This window comes from Cetorhinus maximus, chromosome 8 (genome assembly GCF_964194155.1).
Source record: "Cetorhinus maximus chromosome 8, sCetMax3.hap1.1, whole genome shotgun sequence".
NCBI classification, from domain to species: domain Eukaryota; kingdom Metazoa; phylum Chordata; class Chondrichthyes; order Lamniformes; family Cetorhinidae; genus Cetorhinus; species Cetorhinus maximus.
In genome coordinates, this window is record NC_135886.1 from 101,325,797 (window position 1) to 101,342,375 (window position 16,579).

The window sequence follows — 16,579 nt, forward strand, 5'->3', positions numbered from 1 at the left end:
CAGAAACATATGCATAAGGTGATTGACAAACCAGAAAATTATGGTGATGTGTACAACAAGACAAACAATGGTGAACACGGGTTTCACACCATCAGTCTCGTGGGAAACAGATGCCATCTCAGCGTCTGACGTGGTTGCCAAGATTCAAATTAAAGTTGGTAACTATTCCTTATTGGCCAAGATTGACACAGGGGGAAGAGCCAACATAATATCTCTGCAAGTTCTAAAAGGCATTTTTCAACAGTTGTGGAAGGCCATGGCGAAACCTACTGTTGTGAAACTTTCAGCGTACAATGGCTCAATTATTCCATGTGCAGGCTCCATAGTCCTGGAGTGCAAGTACAATCAATCCTCCTGGGTGTCACAGATGTTCTACATTGTGGGACTAAAGGCCCAGTGATTGCAGGTCTACAAGCATGTTGTGACCTTACACTAGTAACAATCCATGGAATCAGTCAGACATCGCAAGGCAGGTCCATTTCAGAAACTACCCCTATTACCTCAGTTCACAACCTAACATCAAAATATCCTGAATGTTTTGACAAAATTAGCAGTTCCAAGGGAGCTGCAACATTATACTTGCAGACAAATGCAAGTCCATCAATTGATCCAGGCATCTCCCAGGGAGTAATTTTTAAAGGCAGACAGGTCTTCATACTAGAATCTTTGCGACCTGATATTCTTCAACAACATCTTCACTCACGCATGGGCGTAGATCAGGTGAGAAGACTTGCAAAAGAAACAGTCTATTGCCCAGGTATGAACAATGACATTGAAGTTGTCATCAACAAGTGCAAGGCATGTCAAGAGCATACGCCAAGTCAGCATAAAGCATGACTGAGTCCGTGTGACATTCCTATCCATCCTTGACCCAAAAATGCATCTGACCTCTTTCATTTCCATGGCACTGCCTTCATTGTCATCAATGGGGTACTTTACCAAGTACCCCATTTTTGACATTTGCACAATAGGGCAAGCACAACTGTTGCACAGAACTGTTTTAAATTTATTTGGTGTGCCTAGAGGGATCATTACAGATAACGGTAAGCCATTTCAGGATATGTGTCAGAAGTTGAATATCGATCACACTACTTCTTCTCCTCATTACCCAAGATCTAATGGCCCAGCTGAACAAATGATACACACAGTGAAATCCCAAATTCTGAAACGTAGACAGACCAAGCAAGATCCACACAATGCAATGTCACACCTGAGAGTGACACCTTTAAGTACAACTATTCCATCACCGGCGGAGCTCATGTTTGGCAGACTAGTGCATACCAACTTACCAACTCTTACCCTCTTACCTATTCTTGTCCTAGGCCCAACCATCTTCAGCTGCTTCATTACCTACATTCCTTAGGTCAGAACTGGGGATGTGTGCTGATGATTGCACAATGTTCAGCACCATTTGCAACTCCTCAGATACTGAAGTAGTCCATGTTGATAAGAGGCAAATAACATTCACGCCACACAAGTGTCAGGCAATGACCATCTCCAACAAGAGAGAATCTAACCATTGCCCCTTGATATTCAATGGCATTACCATCGCAGAATTCCCCCACTTTCAACATCCTGGTGGTGACCATTAACCAAGAACTGAACTGGACTAGCCATATAAATACCATGGCTCCAAGAACAGGTCAGAGGCTAGGAATCCTGTGGTGAGTAATTCACCTCTTGTCTCCCCAAAGCCTGTCCACAATCTACGAGGCACTGCCTTCTTGAACTGCTGCAGTTCATGTGGTGTAGGTATACCCATAGTGCTGTTAGGGAGGGAGTTCCAAGATTTTGACCTAGTGACCTAGTGAAGGAATGGTGATATATTTCCAAATCAGGATGGAAAGTGGCTTGGAGGGTGTGGTAAACTGTAAGCCTAGAACTGGAGGTGGTTTGGGAGCACATGAGGATTTAGTGCTCTGCCCTCCGTTGCAATAAACAATCACAGTTTGTTCTTATGTCGGACTCTCTCCATTATTGATAGCGAACATCAACTAACAGGTGCATATGAAGGCATGCAATCACCTGGATGAGTGCAGTTCCCACAACACTCAAGAAGCTTGACAATGTCCAGGACAAAGCAGCCCACTTGATTGGCACAAACATTCACTCCCTCCACCACCGATGCACAGTAGCAGCAGTGTGTACCATCCACAAGATGCATTGCAGGAATTCACCAAGGCTCCTTTGACAGCACCTTCCAAACCCATGACCACTACTGAGTAGAAAGACAAGGAGAGACAAGATGGGGTTACCACCACCTGGAAATTCCCCTCCAAGTCACTCACCATCCTGACTTGGAAATATATCACCGTTCCTTCACTGTCACTGGGTCAAAATTCTGGAACTCCCTTCCTAACAGCATTGGACTGCAGCGGTTCAAGAAGGCAGCTCACCACCATCTTCTCAAGGGCAACTAGAGATGGGCAATAAATGCTGACCCAGCCAGCGAAGCCCACATCCCATGAATGAATATAAAAAAAAGTCAGGAGTGTGATGGAATACTGTCCGCTCACCTGGATGAGTACAGTTCCAACAACACTCGAGAAACTTGACACCATCCAGGACAAAGCAGCCTGGTTGATTGGCACCCCATCCACAAACATTCACTCCCTCCACCACCAATGCACAGCAGCAGCTATGTGTACCATCTACATGATGCACTGCAGGAACTCACCAAGGCTCTTTAGGCAGCACCTTCCAAACTCACTACCACTACCATCTAGAAGGACAAGGGCAGCAGACACATGGGAATACCACCGCTTGGGAGTTCCCCTCTTTTATGTCTTGAGTCTATGAGTTAACTAGTCAAGTAAACTCGAATTGCACGCCTTCATATACACCTGTTAGCTGATACTCGCTATCAATAATGGAGAGACTGACATAAGAACAAACTGTGATTGTTTATTGCAACAGAAGGCAGAGCACTAAATCCTTGTGTGCTCCCACAACTACCTCCAGCTCTAGACTTACAGTTAACCAGTAGCAAGCCCTGTACAGTGATTGGTCAGTAGTGTCACATGGTTAGTCCACTTGTATTCTCTTAAAGGCACTGGTACTCCACTTTACCACACACTCCAAGCCACTCACCATCCTGACTTGGAAATATATCACCATTCCTTCACTGTCGCTGGGTCAAAGTCCTGGAACTCCCTCCCTAACAGCACTGTGGATGTACCTACACCACATGGACTGCAGCAGTTCAAGAACGCAGCTCATCAGCACCTTCTCAAGGGCCATTAGGGAAGGGCAATAAATGCTGGCCTAGCCAGCAATGCCTACATCCCATGAATGAACACAAAAAAACTCCTACTCTCTCAGAAACTGGAGAGCAACTTTTGAAACTACAAAAGAAGATGACCAACATGTATGATAAAAATGTGGGTACAGAATTGCCAAGTTTACAGTTGGGCCAACAAGTTCACATCCAGGATCCCACAGAAGATACCTGGCAACCAGCCAAGGTGACAAGGATTTGTTCAGAACCCAGGTCCTGTGAAGCCATTACACACTTAGGTGCAGTGGTGAGATGTAACCAAGGACAAATCAGATCCATTCCAGCTTCCCAGCCACCATACAGCCCTATTACACCTAGGACAAGACCCCAAATGCAGCCAGAAACAACATCCCAGAATGACAATCCCACAGGTCACTGTGAGCAATCAAAGAAACCTCCAGACAAGGCAAGCATTACAAGATCTAGGTGTACCAGCAGATTATCTCTACGCTTTAGAGACTCATAGATTCATTGGTTCAATGCATTTATGTAATGGTAACTGAACATGAACATGTATTGCAAATAGTTATGCTTCTTTGGGAGGGGCGAAAGTATCTTCAAAAACAATGGGGATGTTGTACCGTGCCTTTAAGGGATATCAGCACAACATGACTCGACTGGAAATATGTCATGTGATCCAGTCTTAGTTTCACTTTTGCTTTGAGCAGAGCACACACACACACACACACAGCTCTGATATTTTCAAGCTTTATACCTATGTATAACTGTTCTCATGTGCCTAGTCTTAATAAATGAACTCACAACGTGTTTACCCAATCCCTTATGAGCAATTGGTGCTTTGTGTCCTATACTGTAAATAAGCCCAAAGTATTATATCATTATAATAACACAACATCACCCTCCACTCTTTGGAGTCTCCACTAACGCACAGCCCTACTATTCTGTGGGTCTACTATCTGTTTCAGAGCCTTGAGCCATGTTGGTTCTGATTTCTGGAACCCTCTCCCAAAATTGCTCCATTTTGTTACATCCCTGCCTACTTTCCAAATGCTCCTCAAAACCCGACCTTTTTGACTATATCATCGTCCACCCAATCTAAAACACTCCTGGAAATTTCTGCTGATATCAGCTCACACCAGTTCATTATTTTCAGTATAAAATGTCCTATCATATGTTCCAAAGGTGAAATGACCTATTAGTTCACATTGATTCTCGTCACTGCAAATTGGTCTTTTACTTGTCAAGGAATGTAAACCTTTGTCTGAAACAAACCAGTAAAACAATTTGTGAAACTCGATTTGATCTTTCCAGGCATCCATACATTTCATGTTTTTCATGTTTATACAATAACCTAAAGCATTATTTTTAAAAAAATCTATGCAAGATAAACTCTTCCAGGATTTCAGTAGCAGATTTTTTTTTAACTTTATCTTCTTCCTTTCAAACCTTAGGAGTCTTCACACTTTGTGTTCTCTGCTCACTGTCTCTCCTAACCCATTGTTAAACCACAATTAAAAATAATGCAACGATTTCTGTAAAAACTTGAAACAGCTTTAGTTTCTAGCAAGGCAAAGTACCTAATAACAAAGATCTGGCCAAAAGAAGCTAAGAACAAATATTCAGTAATATATATCCCGTAGTCACAAATTTGCTACATTTTCTTGGAGAATTTTATTAATGTCTTCATATTTTGTATTGCACAGCAAACCAACCCCCGTCCAAGTACTGCGCCCATGGCTATCTTTTCCCTTTTCCAATCGCAATGGGACCTGTATCTTCACATGACAGTACTGCTGGTATGTTTTGAAACATAATTAGCTTTAAATGACAGTACATGGTTCTTGCTTAAAATTAGATGATTTTTCTCACCTCTTCTATGGGCAGAAATTCCCCCACCATTGATGGTGGTGGGGGTGTTGTGTGGGGGCGAGCGGGGGTGGATGCGAACCCGATCGCTGCCCCGATTGGGGGCACACCGCTATTTAACATGGGTGAGCCAATTAAGCCCGCCCAGCGTGACATCCACCCAGAAGCGCTGTGCGCTCCCTGTGGGGGCGGGGAGGAGGGATTCCCTGAGCCGGGAGGCAAAGTGCTGCCTCAGGGAGATCGGCTCAAGATTCAAACTTTCAGTACACTGTCACATGAGCTGGGACATGTCAATTTCATTTAATTAAACATTTTGTACAACTTTTAATACCCTCATGAAACCGCATCCCACCTGTGGATGAGATTTCATGTTGTTTTCTGAAAGCCACCTGGTCTCTTCGCCTGCCCGCCAACCTTAAGGTTGGACAGTCAGGTCCATTAATCATTTAAATTACTTTTTTAATGGCCTTAATAGGCCTTTGACAGTTCGACGGGTGCGCCCACCAAACTGAAAATCTAAATGACAAGGGGTGACGTTGGGATGCACGCCCGATGTCACCCCGCATCATTTTACGCATTGGTGAGTGGGCCCCCACTCGCCGACCAGAAGATGCAGCCTATATTTCCAAGGGTGTCAAGTTTGGAGGTTTTTTATATTTGGTTGGCCCATGAAGTCTATGTCACTTTTTGCTACTCTGAATTATTTGTGGTAATCACTTGGCCTGTGCTTCTGTTATTCTTCCAATGATTTGATTGGCTAATGGGAATTTGTTGACTAACATGTTCGAATACTCATCCAATGCTCCAGTTGGTTGGTGGATACCTTGTGATCCATTCATCCAATTATTTGCCTACAGTGTTCTGAAGGCCACCACATATTCTTCTTCCATTCTTCACTTATCTGGCAGAAATTGAATTTTTTATTTGTTAGTTTTCGATTAATATGTTAATTTGTTAATTCATTTTCATGTTATATAAAGGCAAAATTCTTTTGGTCTAAGTTTGAGCACTCACCCACCCTTTCTATTCTGCCCACTTTCAAAATGATCTTTCCGGAGTCTCATAAATTCACCTTCTCAATTTTCTGAGAATACAAATTTCAGGGTAAAACTAAAGTTGAAGCTCCATTTCTAGGGAAAGATGTTATTTTGTCTCCAGACTTGAATGGGAACATAGGAACATAGAAGCAGGAGTCGGACATTCAGCCCTTCCAGCCTTCTCCGCCATTCAATAAGATCATGGCTAATCTGGTTGTCGTCTCAACTCCACTTTGCCGAGAGCTCTTCAGATCTCCTTGAGAACTGAAATGAAAAACTGAAAGTGAGTGACATGCAGAAAGAAGGGAGGGATAAAGACTGGCATTTTACTGACAGGCCGTGGGTCCCGAGCCCTTGCAGATGGATGGTGGGACCGCAGGGGCAATTTTGCCAGCAGCGGTCAATTAAAAGGCAGCTCCACTGATGGGGGTGGCTGTTGCAAATGCTGCAAAGTGAAGGAGAGGGCAGCTCTGTGTTAAAACACCACCAAAGGCGGGGTAAGACATTTTTTGATGTGCCAGGGCCAGGCAAGTAAGCAGGCCCTTGTGATCGAAGGGGTGAATCTCCCTGCGGCAGATCTGGAGCTGAGGGAGTGGCCACTGCCGTGGGATAACCATCCGTTGAACGTGGAATCTCTGGGAAGAATTTTACAGTCCCACACCGGCGGTTTAGTGGGTGGTGATGAGGGTGGGAGTGGTTGGTGACCATAAACTCTTTCAGATGGCCTTCCCACTGGCCTTCTGCCTGCCTGACCTCTCCATAATTTGGGTGGGCGAGGGCCAATGTTAGCCTGTCAGTCCTTTTCCTTATCGAGGCCCCTAAGTGGCCAGTTGTTTCCCGCGCAGCCTCAATTTTCAGGCTGGCAGGAGGAGTTCAGGGGCAGGGTAGAAGCCCGGAAAGTGACCCAGCTCAGGCCTCGGGTGGGAAGTGGGGGAGGTGACTCCATCAACAATCTTCTTTCAACTTCTGGCACACCCACCCCGCCCAACAAGGTCTGTCTCCTGCGGGTGCTCCATTCCCCCCGACCCCATCTCTCCACCAACAGCAACCGCCCCCCACCCCAGCCTCACCTCCCTTCCCTGCCCTGAGATTCCACACTTACTTAGTCCCAACACTTAGAATCCGGGAGGTCCAGACCTGTCCATACAGCTTCTGGTATTGCAAGGCCTCAGGTGTGTGCACTACCAGCAGGAGCCACAGCCTGCCAATGGCACTGCTGAGTACAAAATAGCTGCTAGCCTATGATTGGCTAGCAGCTCTTGACAAGCAGGACTTGTGTTGCCGGGGTCCTTGATCGTGGGGAAAGGCCTGCCACTGGCCTGTTTAGTTCTTGAGTGGCACAAAATGCGGTGGGCCTTCTCAAAAAGAGGCAACGCTGGTGTCCCACCAACAAGTCATTGGCCAGGAGCCCCGTCATCTCCACAGGATTCCATCCAATGAGAGGACAACTAATAAAACAAGAGAGAAACACACGGGCAAAGAAAGAACAAAATGGCAGAGGTGGGTGCAATGGAAAGAAACACGAAATGCAAATTAGATTAAAGAAAAACGTGAGACACAAATTCTTCCTCTTTTTGTCCATGAACAATTCAGTTACAGATCAGCTAGTATACAGAAACTGAAGTGAATACATCTAAATAATCAGCATGACTAATTAACTTTAATATTCTTTCCATTTTACAGTGTATCGAGGTTTCTGGACAGCATTCATAATAATTGGTATGGCTGTTGGTCTTGTGGGAGGATTCCTGGTAGTTTGTGCAGTGCCATTTGTGAGTGCCAAACTATACAAATTAGGAGGTGGATTCCTTTTGACTTCTGGTAAGTTTCTATATATGTACAATGAGAAATATTAATAATTATATAGTGTTGGTATCACAGAAAATAATGAGCATTATTTATTTTTTTTGCCTCAAGAGATTATTCCCCAACATTCCTGATGGCTCATTAAATTTCATGTTGAGCCACGAGCACCAGATAGGTCTTGGTGTTACATAATTTATAGCCCGGAGCTATGCAGAGATGACACAACAGTTTATATATGTGCAACAGGAATTTATTGACTGTGCTTTAAAATGTCTGCTCAATGCTTACAGCTCTTTGCTTGCAACAACTTCAACAGTTTACTTACTACTCTCAGAACCCAAACCCAGGTTTAATCAATCAAGCACAGTGAGTATCCATAGTAAATAGATTCACATTATCAAGCACAGAACAATTCAATGCAACAGGCCATCGGGCATGTTCGGTGGTGTGAGCGGACAATATGGCAAGAAGGCCAAAACTCGGTTTCACTACGTCATGAAACCAGTTTGCGATTGTCCGCTCTGTCTGATGATGGTGGTCTATAATACCCTTACATAAAATGCAATGTACTTTATATGGTCACTGTATAATATTACATTGTATGGTTTAAAACTTTTTCATTACATTGGAATATACCATGGATTATATGTCTGAATGTGATTATCGATAATATAAATTTCAAAAGAAATTGGGTATTTTCACTTCTTGTGCAGAGACCAATCCCTCTTGGCCTGAAATAATATTAGAGTGGAATCGTCCGAGATTTTCACTAAGTGTGGTAATAGACAGGAAAAAGGATGGTTAACCCGCTGGCCACAATGATGGCTTTTCACACCGTGTCATCCCAATCCCGCCTCATTAATTATGAATTTCTGAGAAACACGCTGGGTCCTCTCTTTCACCCATCCCACCATCACCTCAGTCCTTCAGCAAAAAGGGCGCCATATTTAAAGGCCGCACCTGCAAAGAACTAGCACTCTTCGAGGGACAGGAAGCTGCTGCGAACTGGTGTCTGCCAAAGAGAAGAAACGTGCTGCCCCATATTTAGCGATGCCTCCCTCGAGTGCTTACTGGACACCGAGGACACCCAGCTCAATGTCATCTAGCTGCGCTCTGGGGGAAGGCCAGCAAGCAAGGTCACCGATCCTGCATGAGAAGCAACGACAGCGGTGATCAGTGCCAACGCCCTGCAAAAAAAGGCCAGCAATCCAGTGCAGGAAGAGGATGAATGCTCTCATCCGTTCTGCCAGGGTAACTCACTCTTCTCACCACCCTCAACTCACACACTCACAATCCTGCCATATCATCTCCATCAGGCTCATATCATCTGGAGCTCACGTGTTCATCCTGTCCATGGCTCCGCTCACCACACAAACATTCCATGCAGTGCCATGTGTCCTGCTCACATTCTCTTCATCCGTTTTCATGCAGGAGAAGCTGGCTCACATCAGCAGGGAGAAGTCTCAGACTGGGGATGGAGTGTCCCACATTAGGCCCCTCACTCACTTTGAGGAGCATGCCATCGTGCTGACTGGTGAGGACATGGACTGTGCCTGAGGCGACGGTGAGGTCGGCAGCGAACACCTACATGAGGATCCTGTACCACATCATCCCTCCCTCAATGCAACTGTGAGTGCTCTCTCTCTTGCTTTTGACTCTGCTGCCATGCACTGATAATCTCCACTTTGGTTCACAGGGAGCTCTGCCAAGTGACCGACACCCTCAGCCAGCCAGATCTTCAATTCCATCCACGTCCTCACCTCCAGTCAAGAGGGCACCTCCTCCATTGAAGAGCTGGAAATAAGCAGCCTGGGGGACCCGTCGCAGCACTTACCCACACCCTCCACCAGCGCAGAGACACATACTTCGGTGGGACCTAGATCTCGAGCAGGTTCGGGTTCACAATCTGGTGGTCACCACAAGGACATGTGTCCGCAGCAGGAGGAGGCAGGTTCAGCTGTGCTCCCTGGCACTCTGGGATTGCTGGGGAAAGGTGTCTCTGATGTCCGAGTCAGATGACGAGCCTCTGGATTTGGACTTCCAACTCATCATGGAGAGTCAGCAGAAGGCAGGGGAACATCACGCAGAGCTGTTCGAAGTTCTTAACAGAGTGGCACACGAGTTGGCGGAATGCGTATGCCTGCTCTCTGAAGTGGTGCCCACATGTGCACATATGGAGGTCTCCATGGAAAGTATGGCGGACACCATGGAGACCCTGGCCCAGCAGAATGCAGAGTTGTGCACAGACCTGCACTCCATCGGGGTAGCTATTGGTATGTTCCTGCAGTGGCAATGCGAGAGGGAAACGGGGCACCTTGACATCCCTCCAGGTGCTCCTTCCCCTCAATGAGTCAGGCCGGAGCCCTCGGGCACCCAAAGGGAGGAGAAGAGGCAGCTGGACACCCCTGGATTCATCCACTCAAGAATCTTTGAGGCTGCCCTCTTCCTCCAAGACCCCTGTGCCTGTGACTCATCCTCTGTCACAGCAGAGGGAGAAGCTGGCCTACAGGAGGACAACCAAAGCAAGCCAGGCCCCCCAAAACCTCAGCTCTCCAGAGGACCCATGCCAAAGTCATCAGAGGCAACAGTGCCATCCATTGCACAGGCTGTCTCCAACCCTGTTGCGGATGTCAGGGCAGCACCTAGAAGAAGTGGTAGGGTTAGAAAAGTTAAGAATTTCTGATCACAAGTGGTTGCACGGGTGAACACATTTTGTCACTTAATAATCTGTAAAATATTCACTTTCACTAAATAATATATAATGGTGTCTTTCAGCTTCATTTACAGGCCTCGCAAGTCCCAGGGTCCTTGTCTGCCTCCGAGTCTCCACCAACCACCCTCACCGTCCCTTCTACCACTACCACCAGCCTCACACCCTACCGACTCACTCTGCCCTCTCCCATTCTCACCATTCCTTCATTTGGCTCCCCAGGAGGCAGTCATCGACTCCACAGACCCCTCCCTTGCACGTTCACCTGGACATCTCCCCTCTTAGTCCTTCCTCCGTGCTTACTCCTTCCTCTACCCTTACTCCTTCCTCCCCCTGGACTCCTTCCCCCTCCCTCCAAACTTTTTCCCTTCCCAAGATTCCTTCCCCTCTCCAAACTCCTCCCTCCCCACTGGACTCCTTCCTACCCCTGGACTCCATACCCTCTCTGAACTCCTTCCTCCGCCCAAAGTCCCTCCCCCCTCCAAATTTCTTCACCCTCCAAACTCTTTCCCTTAAACCTACCTCCCCAATTGCCGCATTCTCCTCAGTTACTCCCTCCAACCCCCAACGTCACCCACCTCCCTGGCATCATCGGTTCCCCTCTCCCAACCTCATTCCCCCTGCTATACCTTCCTCTCCAAGTTAAGCCTAGACCTTCCTCTCCACCCCTCAGATAATCATCCGTAGCAGACAATGGCCAAGACGTTGATGTCCCAAAGCAGACCCTCAATGATGACCTCCCAACTTTCGTGAGCTGCTTTACAGTGAAGCCATATCCATCAGAATCCACCCAGCATACAATGCACATATTCCTTCTCTGGTTTCTGTAGGGCTCTAACATCTTCTGCTCCTCGGATGTCCATGATGTGAGCAAGGCCCTAATGGTAAGTTCTGACTTCTGCACATTACACTTGTCAAGATGTGTTCTGGGCTGGCATGTGGGTGGTAAATTGGACGTGGAGAGATGATTCCGGTGAACAGGGCTTATAATGATAAGCAGCTGTATGAAAATGAAGTTCCCGCCATGTGGCGGCAGGAAACACGGCCCACCATCAATACGCTAAGCAGACAATTGCAAACTGGTTTCACAACGGCATGAAACCAATTTTTGGCCTTCCGCCATATTGTCCACTCACGCCCACCATGATGGCCAATGCCAAAGGGCACGGAAAATTCTGCTCTTTATCTTAAAGCATTCTTAATTTATCAATAAAGAGAAACGTTGAAAGGTGATATGTTTGCTGTTTTTAGGATTCTAAAGGGACTTAATAATGTAAATTATATTGTCTGGCTGATATTGAGCATGGCCATTGGACACGTTTTTAGCGGATGTATAAAAGGCCTGAGAAAAAACATAGGGCGGAATTTTACGGCCCTGCCGCGGCTGGAAAATGCAGCGAGCGATTCAAAGCCCCATTGACATTGGTAGGACTGGAAGATCCTGACAGCGGGAGGGGCCATTAGACTCCGCCCAAAGGCTTGCCATTTGCTGGCAAGCTACCAGTGTTCACCGTCATTACCCTTTTAAAGCTAACCACAACTTCAGGATTTAGCACAGGCGCAAATTAACTCAAAAATTCCTGAAGTTGCAAACTGTCACTCATTGCTGCTCTGTGGACTCCCACTCCCTCCTTTGAACCTTCACTCAGCTAAATCAAATGATGCAGCAAGAACTTGTTGCCATCACATCACTGTTCAAAACACCAGCAAAAACTTAAGCTTTGTTCAATAAGGTGTAATTGGGTTTCTAAAGATGATGTGAGTAATAACTATAGCTGAGCAACAGATCTGGCCTGAAAACATAATTTTATATTTGTAGAATGTTGCTAAATGTCTCCATTACGATTAATTATTAGATGTTTTAAAAACAAAAATAGGAATTTTTCATGGTATTTCAGCTTCCACCTTCAGTCTGTGTGTGTGTCTCAATCTTGATCCCTGTAAATTTTTCAAGAAGTGATAGGATTATTTCTTTCAGTGCTTTTCATTTCCTGGTTGGTTGTCTGTGAGAATGATTTAATGTGATTCGCTGCTTGGAGAGATTGATGACAATGTTGCAACTAAATGCTGGAAATCTCTATTGAACTACACCACAATCACTGAGAGTTAAAGTTCTCGTCATAGACCTTACAAGATCTCTCAGCGCAGCTTTCTTTGAGATGAGTTAATTTACTGTGTGGCAGCATTCACCAGGAGTTGGAAATCTCAGTTTGTTTGAAGAGACAGTCTTTAAATAGGCCTGTGCTGCAGTGTATTGGTGGGACTCTAGTTGTTGTACAAACAGTGGGCAAAACAAGGTGCTATAAGAACATGCTTTGAATAATAGGCTCCCTACAAACACCATCACTAGTGTTTTTGTAAATTGGGATGTTCTCACTGGAAAAGTGAAATGCTGAGAGGTGATATGGTTACTGTTTTTAGGATTCTTAAGATCCTTGATAATGTAAATCATGTCAAGCTATTTTCAACTTGCCCAGGACACTGGAATCAGAAAACAAAGCCTGTGCTTGAGATGGGGCATATTCAAAATTCAAAACAAATCTGGGGAAGCAGTATCTACTGAACTGGCAGTCGAGTGATCAGCCTATAGAAAAGGCTCCCAAGGGAGATGGCAGATGCAGTTTGTACTGATTCATTCAAATGCAAATTCATAGCTTTCTTTCAGTAAATAACATTTTGGGAGGCAGTAAATGAGTAATTTGAGGCCGTACATGTGGTAAATGTCACATACCTTGGAGGAAAAAGGTGACTTTGGCCCAAAGCTTTTCACTTGTAGGGTTTTTCTCACCTCATGCCTGGGTCTGTTTTAGATTATTCAATGCTTCACAAACTTTTTTGATTAAATGGCCCCATTTCAAATGGATTAGTAATCACAGGCCTGCCCTCCCCTCTATCAAGATACTATATAATGCGCATAACATGAAAATCCTGCATCTAAGGGACATTTCATTAATAATGTTTTTAGAGAAGCAGGTGTTTACTTACAAATATCAGTGCAGAGCATTTATATCTTTGGCAAGAAGCCAAGAGAGGAGTGGCCCTGGTAGGTGGGGGAGGAGGGTGGGTTCAGAAGATGTGGGAAACAGGGAACGGTGTGGGAAGCAAAACATTGGAAGCGGATAAGGGAAAGAGCATGAACATGCCTCTGGACACCAACCTAGACATCCTGGACATTCACTCAGGACCAGCGAGAGAAATCGTCGGCCCTGCTGCTTCTCCTGTTTCCAGGCCCTCAGGTGTATCTGTGCAACAGAATTTTTAAAAAGCCAGAGAACAAAGACTGAATGTTTCACAGTTGTATCTGTGTTTTTTTTATCAGCAAGTCTGAAGATTCTGCTGATTGCTCCTCACTACAATACATTTTCAATATCTGCTATGCAACACAACTTTATCACAATATTTCAATACCTCAGAAAACTCATAAAAAGCACCAAGTTAGATTTGGATAATAGGTAAGTAGACAAAAGGACAAGATTGAAGTCAATGGAAAATACCCTTGCTAACATTTTGTGATTCATGTACAAAGATGCTTCTGTACACAAAGCATTCTGCAGCCTCATTCAGTTTAAATAATATTCAGTTTTTCTATTCTTCCTGCCAAAGTGGACAACCTCACATTTTCCCACATTATACCCCATCTGTCAATTTTTTTCCCACTCACTTAACTTTCCTATATCCCTTTTCAGACTCTTTGTACCCTCCTCACAACTTGCTTTCCAACCTATTTTTGCATTGTCAGCAAATTTGGCCCTAAGGCAGTTGGTTCCTTCATCAAAGTCATTAATATAGATTGTAAGTAGTTGAGGCCCAGCACTGATCCCCGTGACACTCCACTTATTACAGTTTGCAAAACTGGAAACAACCCATTTATCCTGACTCATATTTTTCTGTTAGTTAGCCAATCCTCTATGCATGCTAATATATCACCCTAACACCATGAGCTCTTATCTTGGGTAGTAGCCATTTATGTGGCTCCCTATCGAGTGCCTTTTGGAAATCCAACACACTATCTACTAGTTCCCCTTTATCTATCCTGCTTGTTACATCCTCAAAAAACTCTAATAAATTTGTCAAAACAAGATTTCCCTTTCCCTAAACCATGTCCTTGCTACTGCTTCTTTGGTAATGGATTCTAGCATTTTCCCAATGACAGATGTTAGGCTAACTGGCCTATAGTTTCCTGTTTTCTGTCTCCCTCCTTTAATGAATAGTAGTATTACGTCCAATCCACTGTGACCTTTCCAGAATCTAGGAAAATTTGGAAGATTACAGCTAATGCATCCTCTGCAGCCAACACTGTAAAGGCCCTAGGATGCCAGCCAGAAGGCCCAAGGTACTTGTCAGCCTTTAGACCTACTAGTTTTCCAAGTACTTTCTCTCTAGTGATCATAATTGTTTTAAATTCTTCCCTTCCCTTTGCCTCTTGATTTTCTATCATTCTTAGGATGCTTCGTGAAGACAGATACAAAAGACTTGTTTAAAGTCTCTTCCATTTCCTTGTTTCCCATTATTAATTGCTCAATCTTAATCTCTAAGAGACAAAGCCTCATTTTAGTCAGCTTGTGGAAGCTTTTACTGACTGTTTTTATATTTATTGCTGGTTTTCTCTCATACTCTAATTTCTTCCTCTCTCTTGTAATTTTAGTCTTTTTTGTTTCAGAAATTTTCCAAATCTGCTGACCTACCACTAACCTTCTCGGCATTGCATGCCTTTTCTTTCAATTTGGTACCATCCTGAACTTCCTTAGTTAGCTACAGATGGTGCATTCTTCTCATCTTTCTTTCTTAATGGAATATATCTTTATTGAGAACTATGAATTATCTCCTTAAATATCTGCCATTGTTTCTCCACTGCCTTACCTTTTAACCTGTTTCTTCCAGTCCACTTTAGCCAACTCTGCCTTCATACCTTTGTAATTGCCTTTTTTTAGTTTAAGACAGTAGCTCTAAACCCACATTTCTCACCAACAAACTGAATATGAAATTTTATCATGTTATAATCACTCTTGCCTAGAAGATCCTTTACTATGATGTAATTAATTAATCATAAACACCTCGTGATTTGGAATACTTCTATCAAATCTCCTCATAACTTTCTCTTCTCTAAGAACAACTCCAGCTTCTCCAATCTAGCTGTGTAGCCAAAGTTCCTATCCCTGTATCCATTCTCATAAATCCTTTCTTTGCCCTCTCTAAAGCATTCACATTCTTCCAAAAGTGTGGTGCCCAGAATTGACACAACATTCCGGTTGAGGCCAAACCAGTACTTTATAAAGGCTCCTCATAAACTCTTTGCTTTGTACTCTATGCCTCTAATTACAAAGCACAGGAGTCCATATGACTTCTTAACCACTTTCTCAACTTGACCTACCGCCCTCAATGATGTGTGCACATGCAACCCCAGTAGCAAAATGTTAAGCTCCTTCGGGTCATATTCGGGTCAGGATGGCAGGCGAGGGCAGGCATGTAAAATTAAGCATGATGCCATGTGTTGCTTTCCTGGTCCCTACCTGCCACCTGCAATCCCACTGCAATCTTACACGCGGCAAGGGAGACATCAAGTGGCCCACCTGCTCAGACTTATTGAGGCCTTTAAGTGGTCAATTAATGACCCGTTAAGGGCTTTTTCCTGCCTCGTTGCAATTTTTCATGTGGAGGGTGGAGGCAGGAGCCAGGTTGAAGCCCATAAGCCCCATGCCAGGTGTTATTAGCAGGAAATGGGAAGTACTTCTTTTACAGGCTATCAGAGGCTACCCTACTGGGGTCTGCCCCCATGCACTTCCCAGTTTCCCCTTTACCCATGGTCTGTGCACCATGCCTCCCTCCACTCTTGCCCTCATCGCTGGGTCCTCCTAGCCTGGCCCCACCGAATCCCCGCCACCCAGCACCCCACCGCCCCCCCCCAGAACCTACCTCTCCATC

The 16,579-nt window shown here is 44.9% G+C and overlaps 1 protein-coding gene across 1 annotated transcript in view; it reads left to right on the forward strand.

The window, feature by feature from the left end:
• The window catches only part of LOC144683318 (transmembrane protein 182-like), a 50,247-nt gene that overhangs the window by 20,349 nt on the left and 13,319 nt on the right, over positions 1-16,579 (forward strand). The window contains exons 3-4 of the mRNA XM_078546256.1: positions 4,942-5,034; positions 7,825-7,962. Of these exons, the coding sequence (XP_078402382.1) occupies positions 4,942-5,034; positions 7,825-7,962 (231 nt within the window). The remainder of the gene's footprint in view (positions 1-4,941; positions 5,035-7,824; positions 7,963-16,579) is intronic.